The 17,309-nt window shown below is 33.9% G+C and overlaps 1 protein-coding gene across 3 annotated transcripts; it reads right to left on the bottom strand.

The window, feature by feature from the left end:
• Positions 1-9,356: 9,356 nt before the first annotated feature.
• LOC129916061 (uncharacterized) lies at positions 9,357-17,262 on the bottom strand. 3 transcript variants are annotated; one of them, XM_055995822.1, is made up of 5 exons: positions 17,075-17,262; positions 16,573-17,020; positions 15,208-15,413; positions 15,029-15,148; positions 9,357-14,973 (listed from the first exon to the last, which is right to left on the bottom strand). In XM_055995822.1, exons 1-5 carry the CDS (start codon positions 17,145-17,147, stop codon positions 9,410-9,412), a joined length of 6,411 nt encoding a protein of 2,136 aa, XP_055851797.1. In that variant the 5' UTR covers positions 17,148-17,262; the 3' UTR covers positions 9,357-9,409. The 3 variants fall into 3 exon arrangements, with proteins under 3 accessions (XP_055851797.1, XP_055851799.1, XP_055851800.1); XM_055995824.1 differs by having other exon boundaries at positions 16,573-17,010; positions 17,075-17,202; XM_055995825.1 differs by lacking the exon at positions 16,573-17,020 and having other exon boundaries at positions 17,075-17,203.
• Positions 17,263-17,309: the final 47 nt, after the last annotated feature.

A 17,309-nucleotide genomic window follows, 5' to 3' on the forward strand; every position in this document is an offset into this window, starting at 1 on the left:
GACAAACATAAATTGGCCATGGAAACTCATGGCAAACATCAGAATTACGCCCATCCCGATAATGCATAATAATTTCTAAAAGTGTACTTGAACTCTCTCACAGAGACGTTCGTTTCCCACATTCGTCGTCGCCGTCACCGCCCGTGCGTCGTCCTTCTCATTCATAGCTTCACCATGCAGCTCCTTGTATATAATAAGGCAACAAACTCGCACAAAGGCTAACAGCTTTAACTTACGCCCGAATAAACCTCGAAACATAACTTTCGTTATAAAAGTTAACCCAGCTAGCTACAGATTGATAAAACCCATAAAAAGCACAAAAAATGAAGCCAGTCCCAGACCCAGTTCTTTCATTCCACCCACTCGACCCACTGTGCCAACCCGAAGTCGACAGCAATGATATAAGCTATAAGCGCAACCACCACGTTTGATGTCTAATGTACTAATATGGCGAAACTTTATGTTGCTTATCTGCGTATAGCCCGATTATTGTGTGCCAAAGTTTCTCCTTGAAGCCAGGCCAAGTAGAATTTTTGAAATTGTTGCCGAGCAGAGTAGAGACTAGAGAGTATCGCAACGCGATTCCCTGTCCTCTTTTCTCTGTTTTGTTCTGTGCCGTATTTTTTTTTTTTTTCTTTCTTTTTTTGTTGGCAAATTTATTACTTTCTATGATAATTTGCAGAGGTCTTAGCATAGCTCTAAACATATTGGAAAAGTTACATTCAAATAATGGGGAGGAGGGGGTTATGACGTGCGTTTTTGTCTCCTTGTGCCTTGGGTGCGAGTTTTAGAAAAGTTGTAGGGTTAGAAGGTATTATTGCGTCTGTTACAATGTCGGCTATTGAAACACGGATAAGGTGCGAGATAAATGAGTTAACGAGTTAAGTTTTTGAGCTAGGGTTTTTGGTTGTGTGCATATAACTGGAACTCTTTGGATGATTTTTTGAAGTCTACAATTTGTTGTGAAGCAATAATAGGATAGGTTGTATCACTATTTTATTACTACTACTAATTCTCAAAGGACACTGAAGAAATGGTACCTCTATTTGAAAACTTACTTCATAGGATAAATTTAAACTCTAGCCAAAGGGGGTTACCAAAGGTGTTTGCTTTAAATTTATGATCTAATTATATTTATTTTTTGCCTTCCTTGGTTATTATTTATTAGACGAAGGTCTGGATGTTTTGCAAGTAATTGATCAGAAGGAAGGGTCGAATTATATAGGTACTTAATTTTGTATGTCTACATATACATATTAGGAGAGGATGAATGTTAAGTTTAAGAAAAGATAAACAAATCTTCAGAATGATGAAATGTCAAAAGACATCTTCAGGTAAGAAAATGTTTGTGGGACGAAGATAAGAAAAGGATTAATTTGGGAATTTAAAAGAAAAAGTATGGTTTTATGTTTTTTTTTTAATTTTAATTATGTGAAATATATTTTCTACAAAGATTATTAATACAACAATTGTGGGATGGTTGCATAGGATATGACAAATAGCAAGAACATAGCCATAAACAAAAATAGGGTATAACGTAAAATAAGAAGGAAATAACAGAAAAAGAAAGTACAGGGAACCACCTTCTGATGAAATTAATTCCCTTTGATCTTTGAACTTGAAAACAAGCTCCACTTTTTTTTGCTGGATAGAAATTTACTTTTGTGTGAATTTAATACCCGCGGAAGGTGGGAAATAATTTCGGTTTATTATATCAGCAAAGGCTGTTGTATTATACATACATTCCAAAAAACTTATTTGAAGAGGTCCGTGGTACTCTTTCTACTTATGTTCTCTATAGTGCAAAAGTATTGGTTTCGTGTCAAAAAAAATTGCGAGATTTTAATTAAAACCAACTTTACGATGACGAAGAATTCCTGTGCCTTCATCTCTACACATTTCAACAGTTTTAAGTTTTAACGGTTGGACGGATTTTTTACAAACTTATCATCTGTTATACAGGGTGTCCCGGAATGAGATCTGCAAAGTTGATACTAAAGCTACAAAAATAAATTTTTAATTCGTACCCATTTTTGACTAAAGCAAAAAAAAAAACACATTTTTTAAAGATTTTACCTGGTGCAGGTTTTCCTAAATATCATAAAATCTATAAGCTTTCTGGCAAACTTGTGAACAACATTTTTGTTCATTATTGTTTTCTTCGTAAAACCTGAACTACATCTAAACACAAAGTCAAAAAAGTACGAAAAAGCAAACAAAGCTCAAAATATAAAAATCACATGTATATTTACCTGACATCTATTGGAAAAAAAATAACTAAAAAAGCTCTTTTGTTTTTGAAGTTTTGAAATTTCAAATAAAAAAAAAATTGAAAAATAAACAAATTGCAGTCAACTCCATCTAAGTCGAATTGTCACAGAACACGAAAATTGGTTCGAGTTAGAGGAAAATTCGACTAAGAGGAATGTATTAAATCTTTTTGCTGCAGGCGGTTTCATTAAAAACGGTAAAAATTTGAGTTAGAAGAAAATTTGACCTAAAGGAAGTGCGACTTATCGGGAATCGACTGTATTTGAAATTTAAATTTTTTGTCAAAAGAGCTTTTTTTTCGCAAAATGACAGGAACTATGTGATCGAAGAGCTCCCTTACGGAAAGGATATAAAATATTGTTTGAGTGTATTTGTTTTTAAAACTTTGTGAAAATTGGAAGCTTGGTCTTGTTCAAGCTTTTTGAATCGAATACTTTTTTAAAATGAAAGAGAGTTATACAAACAAGTTACTAGGGAGAAGAAGAAAAAACATCGTGTTTACTTTTTTGACTTTGTGTTTTGATGTAGTTCAGGCTTAAGAATAAATTTAAAAAACATTATGTTTATAATATACATTTATCAAAAAAAATCGGCCCCAAAGTCAAAAATTATCATGGGTAAGAAAAAAATAATTCCATTTCAAAATTAATATCTGAGCAATTAAAAAAGATATTAACATTTTTTAAATGCAATGGTACAAGGAATAGCATTTCTTCTAAAAATCAAGACATTAGTGAAGTTTTTATCATAACATAAGTATTATTAACGGAGTTATTAACATTAACATGAGTAAAGGCATACCAAAGTAAGAGTTTTCTTAAATCATCGCTAAAGGGTATCAACTTATGCAGATAGAGAGTTACTGTAAAACAATTTTTTTTCTTAAAATATACCCAAGAATCATCCCGCAAAATATTCTTATCTCATTCCTGGACACCCTGTATAATCACATGATTTTTATAGAATTCTGAATGTTTTTTTTTTGTTTTCTTAAATATTTCCCTAAGATCGTGTTACTCCCATAAAAAAATTTCAAGTTATTTAAATTTTTTCAAAATTTGATTAAACTTGCTCACGTAATATAAGAAACAAAAAAGTAATTTTCATTTTTTTAAAAAATTAGTCCTTTATGTCTACTCTTCCCGTATTTTGAGCTGCAGCCTAAACCACTGAAGTGACTAACTTAGTTTTGGGTGAGGAGAAATTGAAATTTTTCTTAAGACCAAAATTAAAAGTACTTGCCATATTACCAAAAAGGTTTATAAAATTGTTATTCTCAAAAACGGCTCTAATGATTATGATTAAAAGAAATATATTTATCTAATGAAGAAAATAATGCCGTACTTTTGAAATTAAAAAAAATATTTTTTTGGACAGTTGTTAACGGTACTTGCACATAGAACCATTTTCATGATGTCTAACTTTCTCGTAAACTTTATGACTGGTTTCAATAAAAAAAACTGTACAAGAACGTTTTGGCAATTTTTTTAATATTGAAATCAAAAAAATTTAATTTTGTATTTTAGAAAATAAAAAATAAAAGTTTTTTTTCTGAAAAATTAATTTTTTAAAAGCGGAGTAATAAAATGTATTTAAACTTTGTTTTATGTTTCCAACTTAAAATATTATTAAAAAATTAAAAAAAACGGCTTCAACGTTTTTAAAGTTTTTCTTTTTTAGTAGGTACCTATCCTTTGTAATGCATGAAATTAAAAGATATTATCTACTCCGTTTCAATGTAAAAACCATTTAAAGAGATGTTTTTGTAACCTTAAACCAAATTTTAATAGCAACTTTTAACATAAAGGAAGTACGTGCGACCCATTCATGTATTATGTTTTATAATACACTTAATTTGAAATCAGAGAAACAAGGGCTACAGGATGTGATTTATTTCAAGTATTTACCATAAGTCCTCGGCTCCTCAACAAATTATGAATTTTTCGTTTCATCTGTCAGGTGTTAAGACATAAGTAAAACGTCTTTTCTGAGTAATTCAAACCAAAAAACTCCCAAAAATACACGTTTTTGGATTCGTTAATCGGTATTTGGGTGCGAGTAAAACGTCTTTGATGGGTATTTTTTTTTATAAAGGAAGAAGATTGTCTCAGGATCTCACTATTTTTTAACTGAATACAATCTGTTGTAAAATTTTCAAAAACAAAAATGGAACTCAGCAACGCCGCCAATAAATAAATCGTTTCAACAAAAATATAAGTCGGTTAGATCCTTCGCAAAAAAAATTTGTTGTGAGCTCTAGACATTACGCTCTATATATTCTTATAAAGGGGAGCGTATCGGAATCCCGCTTTTTAAAATCCCGTTTTTCGAAAATCCCGAAAAAAGTTTCAAAATCCCGTTTACTAAAATACCGCTTTTTTAAATCCCGTTTTCTGAAATCCCGCATTTTGAAATCCCGTCAAATCCCGAAAATCCCGATTTTTTTTACAAAATACATGCTTAATTCACAAATAAAAAAGTCATGAGAAATAGACAAAAAATTAGTAAAAATGATTTTTTGCGTTGTAAGGCCCACACAATATGTACCTTCAACACATTATGAAAACGGTATTTCTTTTATAAAAACATAAAATGATTAAACCCTTAAATTGAGTTCACAAACAAAAGAAATTTCATTTATTTAAATATCAAAATTGTTGAAATGCATCTAAATATAAGTTGAAATATATTTAAATGAAATTTCTTTTGATTATGTACTGTGTACTTAATTTAAGGTGTTGTGATCATTTTATGTTATTATTAATCTATGGGATTATCACGATTTGATTGTTCTTCTGAAACCTTAAAGTAAATATTAGTGTGTTAATTGATATCTTTTTAGTATCACATTCCTTAATTTTATTAATTAATTATATTAATATATTAATATAATAATATATTATATTATTTATTATAATTATTAATTATATTAATATATAGGGTGTCCCAAAAGTAATGGATCAAACAAAATATGCTGATAGGCCAACTTAAGGGCTCTCAGAATTTGGTAACTTGTTCATCCCAAATCCTTACGGTTTTCGATTTAATGCAGTTTTTGTGAAATTTCGAAAAATCCCGACTTTGCAACAGTATTTTGCTTCCTGCGCTCATAATTGATTTTTGTTTTTTACAATTCTTTCACTAAAACATTGCCTAATAATAAGAAAAAATTAATTAATCAAAATATTTTTCATTCCATACGCCATTTTGCTGCAAATTAATTAACAGTTCCATGTTTTATAAAAACTCAATTTCTTTCTTTTATTTCAGAGCAACACCCTGAAAAAAGTTTGTATGGTGTGGAACTGGTTTATTATTTTGAAAATTTGTTGTGTTTTTGCAGTTTTCAAAAATGTATAAATGTTTCCAAAGTTGAAGTTAGAACTGAAGATATTACAATTTAAAAGCAACAAAACAGGGCTTTTCAGAGAAAAATAACAAAGAAAAATAAACACGTTTTCTCGACTGTTGTTTGTTTATTTCTTTTTGAACAAAAGCCTCGATTTTTGTTTGTTATTTTGCTCTGAAAACGTCTGTTTTTTTGCATTCAAATTGTGATATCTTTCGTTCTAATTTCAACTTTGGAAATTTGTATACATTTTTGAAAACTGCAATAACACGACAAGTTTTCAAAATAATAAACCAGTGCCACACCATACAAACTTTTTTCAGGGTGTTGCTCTGAAATAAAAGAAAGAAATTGAGTTTTTATAAAACATGGAACTGTTAATTAATTTGCAGCAAAATGGCGTATGGAATGAAAAATATTTTGATTAATTAATTTTTTCTTATTATTAGGCAATGCTTTAGTGAAAGAATTGTTAAAAACAAAAATCAATTATGAGCGGAGGAAGCAAAATACTGTTGCAAAGTCGGGATTTTTCGAAATTTCACAAAAACTGCATTAAATCGAAAACCGTAAGGATTTGGGATGAACAAGTTACCAAATTCTGAGAGCCCTTAAGTTGGCCTATCAGCATATTTCGTTTGATCCATTACTTTTGGGACACCCTGTATATACAGAAACTGCAAGAAAGAAGCGAAGAAGATATGTGCCCAAATTCAAGCCAAGAATACGGAAGACCTATATCGGGAGCTAGATGAAATTTCTACCCCGACTGCTGGTGCTATTCAAGAGCTACGACAAAACGTGAATAAGGGCGCAACCATTTTCAAAATAGCCGCTCAAAGAAGAAGAAATGCTCAGGAGATCTGTTCGCCGAAGTTTATTAACAATGCTCAAGGCCAACTACTTGTGGAAAACGACGAAATCCTCCACAGGTGGCGACAGTACTGTGACGAACTTCTAAATGAACAATTTCCAAGGCTACACTTTCCAATAGCTTCACCTAACTTAAGCGAAGTATCCGATGTCACAGTCGAAGAAGTTAGTGAGGCTGTAAAATACTCCAAAAAGGGAAAAGCTGTTGGGCCAGACGAAATACCCTCAGAGTTTTGGAAAAAGATGGGAGACATCGGGTCTAGATGGCTCATGGTTCTTGTTTCCAAGCTTATACGAGGTGATCGAATGCCTAATCAATGGAGGGAAAGTTACCTTCTTCCAATATACACCGAAAAAAAAAACCAATATCAATTTAACATTTTTTAAATATCAAATTAACATTTCTTAAATATCAGCCAAAAATGCTCTATAAAATGTGTTTAATGATATTTAAAATGTTAAAACAACATTTTTATTATCAGGATGATATTTAAATGTCACATTTTGGAATTTTTTTTGATATTTTATTATCATTTTTTCATATCAATTTCTCATTCCAAATTATTGAAAAATATTAAATACAAAATTCTTAATGTGTACTAATTTAAAGGCGCGTTGTGTATTTTCGAAGTAAAATGTATGATTTACTGATAAAATTTGATCGGCACTAAGATTTTACTTCACATAGTTTGGGAGAAAATAACAAAACAATTATATCACCTATAATAGAAAAAATAATATGATCATTATTTTGTAAAGAATATTCCCTTTCAGTAATGTTTTGAAAAAAGAAAGAAAATTCTTTTAATAATAAAAATAATAAAAAAGAAAAAGAAAGAAATAGGTTTCATTATAATAAACTAAAACGTAAAATCTAGTCAACATTGATATTTTAATTGTCAAAGTGAAATTTTCACTGTCCACTTAAACGTAAAAAAATGTCAAAATGATATTTTAATTGTCAAAGTGAAATTTTCACCATCCCATCTGAAATTAAAAAACGTGAAAATGATATGATAAAATATCAAAATTGATATTTTAATTGTTGGACGACTTTTGTCACTGAAAAATGTTAATTTGATAGCTGTTATTATCAATTTTTTTTTTCGGTGTACAAAGGAAAGGGTGATACTCGAAGCTGTGATAATTACCGTTCGATTAAGCTGATGTCACACACCATGAAGATCGTTGAGCGAGTCTTGGGTAGCCGACTGCGAAAAATAATAAGGCTATCTGATGACCAGTGCGGGTTTGTTGCGGGTAAATCAACCACAGATGCAATCCAGAGTATAAGAATCATTATGGAAAAACATCGAGATTCCTTGGAGGATTTGCATGTGGTATTGGTTGATTTTGAAAAAGCATTCGATCGACAACCACGAGATCTGATATGGGTGGCCCTCAGACAACGAGGAGTTCCGGAAACCTATGTGCGGATAATTATGGACATGTATGATGGAGCAGTAACTAAAGTAAGATGTGCAGCTGGAGTCACCGAAGAATTCGAAATCACAGTTGGTGTACACCAGAGAAGCGTCTTGAGTCCTCTGCTCTTTATTACCGTTCTTGATTACCTGCTTGAAGGCAAAGTGACGGACCCAAAAGTGCATCAGTTATTCTTTGCTGACGATGGAGCCATCATAAGTGAAGACCCGATATCCCTGCAACGAGCACTTGATGTATGGGTGGATGTTCTAGAAGGTAGTGGGTACCGCATAAGCGCGAAAAAGACAGAATACCTATGCTGCCCATTTTCTGATCCACACAGGCCTATTCCTGACATTTATTTGAATGGTGTAGTGCTTCCCAAGTGTGAAAAGTTTAAATATCTGGGGTCTATGATAAATAACGAAGGTACTTGTGATGACGATATCAATCATCGCGTAAGCGTAGGGTGGATGAAGTGGCGGGAAAATTCTGCCATCTTCTGTGATCGAAAAATGCCCCCTAAGCTGAAAGGAAGACTCTACACCGCAGTTGTGCGTCCAGCACTCACATACGGTTCACAATGTTGGACAATGTACAAAAAGTATGAGAGTAAGTTAACGGCAGCTGAGATGAAGATGCTTCGTATGACAGCAGGAGTAACAAAGCTTGATAGAATTATAAGTACGAAGATCCGAGGAAGCCTTCATGTTAAAAACACCATCTCCCAAAAAATTGAACACGACCGACTCAGTTGGTATTGCCATGTTCAAAGGAGAGATCCTGAGAACCCCGTCAAAAAAGCAATATCATACAACGTTCCAACACGAAATAGAAAGAAAGGTAGGCCTAAAAACTCCTGGTACAAGCAAATGCAAAACCACCAGCATTCAGTTGGCCTTAGAAATGGAACAATACAAAACCGGGAGGCTTGCCGCCGATTTCTGAGGTCAACCCGGCGAACCCCACAGGCGGATCACTAGTGTGAAGCAGTTACGTGGGATAGTTATGATCCCCTCGACATCGAGATCATAACAGCGCCGAGAAAAAGGAAGAAGAAGAAGATTATATTAATATATTAATTATATATTAATTTTATTTTTTTTTTATAGGTATATTATATTTTTTTTTTAATTAAATGCGTTTAGAACAATCTCTCATTTTTTAATTTGTTTTAGTATCCCGATTTTGCAAGCAAAACTAGTTGTTTTATTTTAAAAAATCGCGCGATTTTTTTTAAATAAAACAACTAGTTTTGCTTGCAAAGTCGGGATAATAAAAATCGGGATTTTAAAAAGCGGGATATTAAAAAGCGGGATAATGAAAAACGGGATTGTAAAAGCGGGATTTTAAAAAACGGGAATATAAAAAACGGAATATCGAACCCAACCCCTTATAAAGACCAGTTTCTTATAAGTTAAAGTAAAAAAGAAAGAAATGTATTTTATTAAATATTTTATTTGTTATTATGGAAAATACTTTTATTTTAATTTATCTTTTACGACCTTCATTTCTATTCGATTTGTTTTGTTGATTTTTAAAATACGTTGATTTTGTCTTATGAAACTTAACTGATGACTTCTTCACGAGACGCTCTTCATCTTGTGGTTTTTCTAATTTGGATTGTTGTTGCTGTCGTCGAATATTTGTTTGAGATCGTGCTGATGGAGGTAATGGGATTCTTGTCACCGAAGGCTGTCTTCTTTCCATTTGTATCCCCTGTGAAGGGACTTGTATTGTACAAGGATTAACTTGTGAAGGTTTTATTCTATTAACACAAAAATCTTCTCTTGTTGGTTCGTAACGTTGAGATGGTTGCTGTTGTAGACGTGGGCATACCTCAGGCTTATTTTTTCCTAAAACACCCAAAGGCTGATCAAAAGTTACAGGCATTTTAAGTCTAGAATTCAAATTTTTCTTTCTAGCGGCAACTTGCTGTTCAAATGGTGCATAATTAGGCATTGTTTCAAAAACTTGTCTAAAGTCTCCAGGCCTCTCACTTCTTTCGGTTCTTGAAACTTCTTTGGGAAAGAGTTGGCGTTGTGGACCCCTAGATCGATGGTCTTCATTTTGTCTTCGTCTAAGTATTGGTGTTTCTTGGAACGATGGACAAGATATATCTTCTAGATTTTCATCCATAGTTTCTTTAGGAAATTTATCTCTCCGATAAGTTAAAGCATCATTTCTAGTAGAATCTTCGAAAGACTGTGGAAACTCTGGTTGACAAATAGATTCGATATTTTCCGATAAGTCAATTTGAGGCATTGGTCTTCGTCTTCTTTCTCTTGAAATGTTCATACTTCCTTGTATTGAAGATGGAAATTTGGGCTCTGCGACATCTTCTAACATTTCCGAGGTATCAAATTGAGGTTTTTCCACATGATGCTTCGGGATTGTTTTTCGATTGGATTTGTTTCTTACTGAACATTGTCTTGAATCTTCAAATGAAGAAGGGAACTCTGGTTGACAAACAGAACTTAATCTCTCTGAAACATCAACTTCGGGAAGATATCGTTGTTGTTGAGTTTTTCTGTGCCTTTGTGAGAAATCTGTTTGATTTAACGGTCTTCGTTCGGAAGCACTCGGGATTGTATCTTCAAGAGACGTTTCAAAATCTGGCTGACTTATTTCGTTGAGCCTTTCAGAAACGTTAATTTGTTGAAAAGGTCTGCCATCAATCTTCGTGGCACCAGCATGTGATTGATACTGTCTAGTGTCTTTCGATAACGCCATTGAATGTTTGAAAGAAGATGGGAATTCTGGTTGACTAACATCTTCTAATCTTTCTGATTCATCAGCTTGGGGTGAAGGTCTTCGTTTTTGTATATTTTCAGATCTTCTTTGTCTGTTTGACATTTCTTCGTACATCGAAATAAATAATGGATGACTTATGTCATCTAAATTTTCAGAGGCATCAATATGAGGTAATAGTCTTCGTTTTGGTGTTTCAATATATCTTCCAGAACTTTTTTTTGAATCTTCAAAAGAACTTGGTAGGAATTGGTGGCTTACATCAATTAATCTTTCTGAAGTTTCCGTTTTCTTTCGAGGTCTTCTTTGGATCTCTTCAGTTTCTCTTGATGTGTGTCCGGTATCTTCAAAAGAAGATGGAAAAACAGGTTGAGAAACTCTTTCCAGTTTTTCTGATTTTTCTAATTCGCTTTCTGGTGGGAACGCTCTTTGTGTTGATACTTGCCGGTCCCTTCGATCAAACATTGAATCTTCCAAAGTTGTATGGTAAAAAGGTTGACTCACATCATCTAGTACTTCAGAAATGTTCACTCTGGAAAGAAGTTTTTTTCTTCGATCATCTAAACTTTTTCTTAAAGCTTTCGACGATTCTTCAGGAAATGATGTTTGCATACTAGGTTGAGTTACATCCTCCAATCTTTCAGATTCCACAAAATGAGATTGCCTTCTCTGTGCGGATCTGCCTGAAACCTCAAACGAAGGAGGAAATTCAGGTTGACAGACGTTATCCTTTGATTTAATCATGGAGTCTCTATAAGAAGACTCAAAATGAGGTTGGGATATATCATCTAACCTTTCCGATTCTTCACTTTTACAGAAAATACTTTTGGCCTGTCCACTATCCTTTGATCTATATCCAGTGTCTTCTTCAAAAGATGTCAGGTCTGGCTGAGTAACCTGATTTAAGATTTCCGATTCATCAAATTGTGGCAATGGTCTTGCTTCAGGAACGCCTTTTTTGCTGTCTCTAAGTCTTCTGCAGGATTCTTCAACTGACAAAGGAAAAGATGGCTGACTTATATAATCTAACCTTTCAGAAACATTCTGCTTCCCAGTTCGTTGGGTATCGGTCGCATCTTCAAAAGAAGAAGGAAATTCCGGTTCGCAGATGTTCTCTAATCTTTCTGAGACATCAACTGAAAGTAAATTCTTTCGATTAGAAGTTCTTCTACCATCTTTTGTGTCTTGTAATGATGATGTTTGAACGGAAGACGCGAATTCCGGTTGACAAATATCTTCTAAACATTCTGATTCATCTATCTGAAGCTGTTTTCTTGGCCATAATTTTTCTCTGTTCCCTCTTGATTTTGACTTGCTTTCTTCAAATGAAGACTGAAACACTGGTTGGCTTACATCATCTAATATTTCAGCTTGTGAATTGAAAATTAACTGCTCACATTTGTCAACTTGAGGTGGATCTTTTCTACCTCTTGATTTCATAGTGGAATCTCTAAGTGACTTCATTGCGCTTGGTTGAGTCACCTCATCTAATCTTTGTGATTCTCGTAGTTGAAACTGTGGTCTTCTTGAACCTTGACGTGAATCTTCGGTAGAAGATAAAAACTGGGGACAACTTATTTCTTCTAATCGTTCTGACATTTCATCATAGGGCATTGGTTTTTGACTTGGTGGACATCTCCTGCTATTCGAGTCCTGATAAGACATTTCTGTTGAGTGCAAAAACTCAGGTTGACTGATTTCATTCAGCCTTTCAAATGTCTCAACCTCAGGCAATCGTCTTCGTTCTCTTTGTCTTGATGGTACTGTCGAATCTCTTGAAGAACACTCAAAATTTGGCCGACTTATATCGTCTAATCTTTCTGAAGTGTCAAACTGGTATATTGGCCTTTGACAAGGTCTTCTACTTGTGGAGTCTTGATAGGACACTCCTGTCGAATGTAGAAACGTTGGTTGACTGACTTCATCAAGTCTTTCGGATGTCTCAACTTCAGGCAAACGTCGTCGTTCTCTTTGTCTTGATGCTTCTCTTGAATCCATTAATGATGACTCGAAATTTGGTTGACTTATTTCTTCTAATCGTTCTGACGTGTCAACTTGAGGTATTGGTCTTTGACTTAGCGGACATCTTCTACTTGTCGAGTCTTGATAGGATACCCCTGTCGAATGCAGAAACCTAGGTTGACGGACTTCATAAAGCCTTTCGGATGTCTCAACTTCAGGCAAACGTCTTTGTTGTCCTTGTCTTGATGGTACTGTCGAATTTCTTAAAGATGGCTCGAAGCTTGGTCGACTTATATCGTCTAATCTTTCTGACGTGTCAACTTGTGGTGTTGGTCTTTGACTTAGCGGATATCTTCTACCTGTCGAGTCTTGATAAGACACTCCTGTAGAATGCAGAAACCTAGGTTGACTAACTTCATCGAGTCTTTCGGATGTCTCAACTTCAGGCAAACGTCTTTGATCCCTTTGTCTTGATGGCACTGTTGAATCTCTTAAAGATGAATCGAAACTTGGTTGACTTATTTCTTCTAATCGCTCTGATGTGTCAACTTGTGCTACTGGTCTTTGTCTTAGCGGACATCTTCTACTTGTCGAGTCTTGATAGGATACCCCTGTCGAATGCAGAAATCTAGGTTCACTTACTTCATCAAGTCTTTCGGATGTCTCAACCTCAGGCTGGCATCTTTGTCCTCTTCGTCGTGATGTTACTGTTGAATCTCTTAAAGATGGCTCGAAGCTTTCTTTTACTCTTTCTGACGTGTCAACTTGTGGAATTGGCCTTCTACTTGGTGGACATCGTCTGCCTCTAGAGTCTTGATAAGATACTCCTGTTGAATCTAAAAGGTCAGGTTGACTGACTTCATCTAGTCTTTCGGATGTCATACGTTCTCTTTGACTTGATGTAACTGTTGAATCCTTTAATGATTGCTCGAAGCATGGTCGACTTATATCATCTAATTGTTCTGAAGTATCAAATTGGGGTATTGGTCTTTTACTGCATGGGCATCTTCTACTTCTGGAATCCTGATAAGATAATCCTGTTGAATGGAAAAGATGGGGTTGACTGACGTCATCTAGTCTTTCGGAAGTCTCAACTTGAGGAAATCGTCTCTGAGGAGCATTTCCTCTACTTAGTCTTGATTTAACTGTAGCATCTTTAAGAGAACTACCAAAGCTTGGTTGACTTACTTGGTCTAACCTTTCTTTTGTATAAATTTGGGGAAAGGGCCTTTCCCTAGCTCTACTTTGGTTTATTCTTGAAGTTGATTCTTCAAATGATTGATAATAAGGTTGTTCAATGCTTTCCAATCTTTCTGATTCCTCGAATTGATTAAATGGTCTATGTGAAGAGTTTTCATATGAAGATTCAAAAATTGGTTGACTGATATTTTCTAATCTGTCCGAATTGTTAACGCCACCGAATAATGCCCTTCTTCTTGAAACTTCTTGAATAGTTTTTTCAAGTCTATCTAATGCATTTATAAAAGGTTTATTTCCAAGCCTAAAAGTTGTGGGATCTTCTATCGAAGATACAAATTCTGGTTGGGAGATTTCATCTAATCTCTCTGTTGGTAATCTCCTACTACTAGCCTGTGATTGTGAATGGCCTTGTCGTGCCCCTCTGTCTTCTTCTGGACAAAAACTTCTCTGCTGAAAACAAGGTTGTGAGATATCTTCCAAATCTTCATTCGGCCAATCCGAATAGTCTTCTAGAATTCTACGAGTCTTATGTTTTTGGTTTTGTAACTTTTTCTGAATTTGATCGCTTAATTGTAAAGGAGAATATCCCGGAACAGATTCAAAAGTTGGTTCACTTACATTCACCAAATTCTCATTATCTTCAGGTCTTTCTTCAACATTAACATCTTCTTGTTCTAAAAATTCTTCAACAACTTCTCGTTTGCTTCCGTTGATTGTGGTATTAGTTTCAATTTTTACAACATTCCGAGAGACCAAGTTTTCATCTCTAGTTTTAAAAATTGTCTTTGGATCAATTGTTTCCTGATCATTGAACAAGTCTTCATCATCCATTTCTTCTGCTGACAAAATACCCAAGTCCTGATCTGTTTCTTGATGACAAGATGTGTATGCACATGGTTCTCGCAGAGTTATAGGTTCATAATGATAATTTTCTGGTTCAACTTCAATTTGTTCCTGTATTTCTATTTGAGGCTTTTTATGCATTTCATTTCGAACTTTTTGAAGACGAGCGCACAATTTCTGTCTTGCATCATTGTCTTTTGTTGAACCTAAAGTTTGATCACGACGAATTCTGGCATTGTCAAAAGAAGTGATGACTTCATCAGTCAACCTTGGCTGCATTGGACTCTGAAAACGGTCATCTAAAATATTTAACAGTTATGTAAGATCTTATTTAAAACAACACAGATCACCAACAATTTAAGTTTTGAAAAACACCACGTGGCGAACGAAATTGTTCATTTTTCGAAAGTCCAAATTGTTCTGCTTCAAACGGTCTAGCTTGCCTACCAGTTCCTCCGAATACTTGAGGAGTTTCTATGTGATCGTTGAATTATAAGAAAATAAAAGCGTTTTCTAAATTTAAAGAAACTTACCGGGTCTTTCCGAGTAAGTTTTATTGTAATTTGTGCGTCTTTGCAGCCCAGGAGTCACGAAATGAGAGTTGTTTGATAAATTTGGCAATCTTTGAGACTGGATTTGATCCCGTCCACTATGGCGTTCCTCATAAATATGAAAATCCACTTGGGGATTTGTTGATTGCATCACACAACGAGGAATATCGATGGAAGAATTTTGAGATCTAGAATTCAAATTAATGAACAATTTATATATTTTTTTTAAATTGGCGCCCAATGCGAAACGTATTTTTTCAATGGAATTTCATTCAAAAAGAGAGATGATTGATCATAAATAATTTCAATTTAAGTGATGTTTGATCTCATGTGCCAACTTTCTAGGACATCATCAAACTTCACAAATGAGCATTTCAATTGATTTATCAGTGAAAAAACTCTCCATCAAGACCAATTTCAAACATATTAGTTTTAGCCCACCTGTCCCTACGGAAGAGAAAGATGACGTCTTCAAAAGAAACTCCTACGATCCTACATACAATGCCCCAAGAACAATGTTAATATTATGTTTTCTCTTGGGAGATTTTAATACCAACAATTGGTACGGAAATCTCTTTGGTATAAAACAATCTGCACGATATTATCTCCATCAACGGACTCTGCTCAGCTTTGTAGCAGAAAAATTGTAAAGTTGGGTGCGTCCCCAGCCCCAGATGTCACAAATCATCAGGTTAGTTAACATCGGCTCAAACCTCAATAGATCAAAAAAGATATATTGCAGCGTTTTTTTTCCAATTTGACAGGGTTGCCATGTTTGAATTATATTATTTTCTTAGTTTTTTTTTCAATATTTAGGTTTTAATTTGGAATTTAAAAAATGTCAAAAATTTTAAAAGTGGTAACCCAATTTTTTAGTATCAACTTCTTTCGATACAAATGTTAACCTCTAAATTCATGAGCTAAATAACTCGACGGTAGCTTCTCCAACTATAACTGCACGAACTTTGCAATGACGTTTTACTGGTCACAAAACTGAACATTAAACTTTTAAAATGGTATTTATAGAATTTAATAACTTCAAGCCATGGCAGACGGGCAAAAAAGAAAGACCAAGTTTTCTGAAAAGGGCTATTGAATGTGGATTTGAAGTATACAGAACTTTTATTAGTCATTTGACCTTCCGGAATCCTATTAAAGGACACCTAAAAAATTTATTGCCGATACCAGTGAATCCCAAGACAATTTTTTAAACGCAGTAGCAAGATAGCTATATCTTTTACAATACACTTCAACAAAGCTTAAAATTAAGACTTTACAAAACCCGATTCGCCTCAAGAGTGCAAAAAAAACTTCTAATTTAATTAATAACAATTTTAGTTCTCATACTCTTTTCCATTAAGTTCTTCCAATTCACCACGTTCTTTCCACTCATTAACTGATTCATTTTGAATGACACCACTTTTTAAGTTATTCCATTCTTCTATTGGTTTTTTTGAACAAGCATAATAACAATGTTGCCCAGTTGCTGGATCATTTTGATAAGTAACCAGCTGCCGGCGATTACCAGAAACATTATATGAAACTTCAGGCCCATTGCATGTTTCTTTTTTCGAACGAATCATGTTTGAAAATTCCGCCAAGTCAAAAGAATTCCAATCGTATTGTTCAAATTCTTTGTCGTCCTCCGGTGACTTTTCAAATGGTCCAATCAAACAGTTACATTCAAGGCAGAGTAACAGAAGTTTCAAAGAATGCAATTGAAGTGTTTTAAGTTTTTCCTCAGAATTTGGTGATAGTTCGATCTTTTTTATCCACTGACAAGCCCTAATGCGATCTGAATCATAATCATGGACTGAAAACGTAAAATTGGTATTTAGAATAAAATTACCGTTATCTAGCGAAGTAAGGACAAGTTGTTTCGCTTGTTCCAAATACAGTTGATACAGCTTCTCCAAATTCATTGGTTTTTAAAAAATATACATTAAACGTATTGGTAATTTATGTAATTTAAACATAGAAAGACGAAAACATTTGATGTCAGTAAATTATAACAAAAATATTTGAAATTTATTAGAATATAAAATTTTTTCAAGGAAAAATGATTTTTAATAATTTTAAATACA

Source organism: Episyrphus balteatus, chromosome 3, assembly GCF_945859705.1.
Source record: "Episyrphus balteatus chromosome 3, idEpiBalt1.1, whole genome shotgun sequence".
NCBI lineage: Eukaryota > Metazoa > Arthropoda > Insecta > Diptera > Syrphidae > Episyrphus > Episyrphus balteatus.

Bases quoted from the DNA above. Each gene is read 5' to 3' on its own strand.
- LOC129916061 (XM_055995822.1), bottom strand. From the start codon at position 17,147: ATGAATTTGGAGAAGCTGTATCAACTGTATTTGGAACAAGCGAAACAA. The intron at 17,021-17,074 runs GTAATTTTATTC...ATTATGATTCAG, and splicing joins CCTTACTTCGCTAGATAACG to ATCGCATTAGGGCTTGTCAG. The intron at 14,974-15,028 runs GTTGGTGATCTG...TAAATATTTTAG, and splicing joins TGTTTTTCAAAACTTAAATT to ATGACCGTTTTCAGAGTCCA.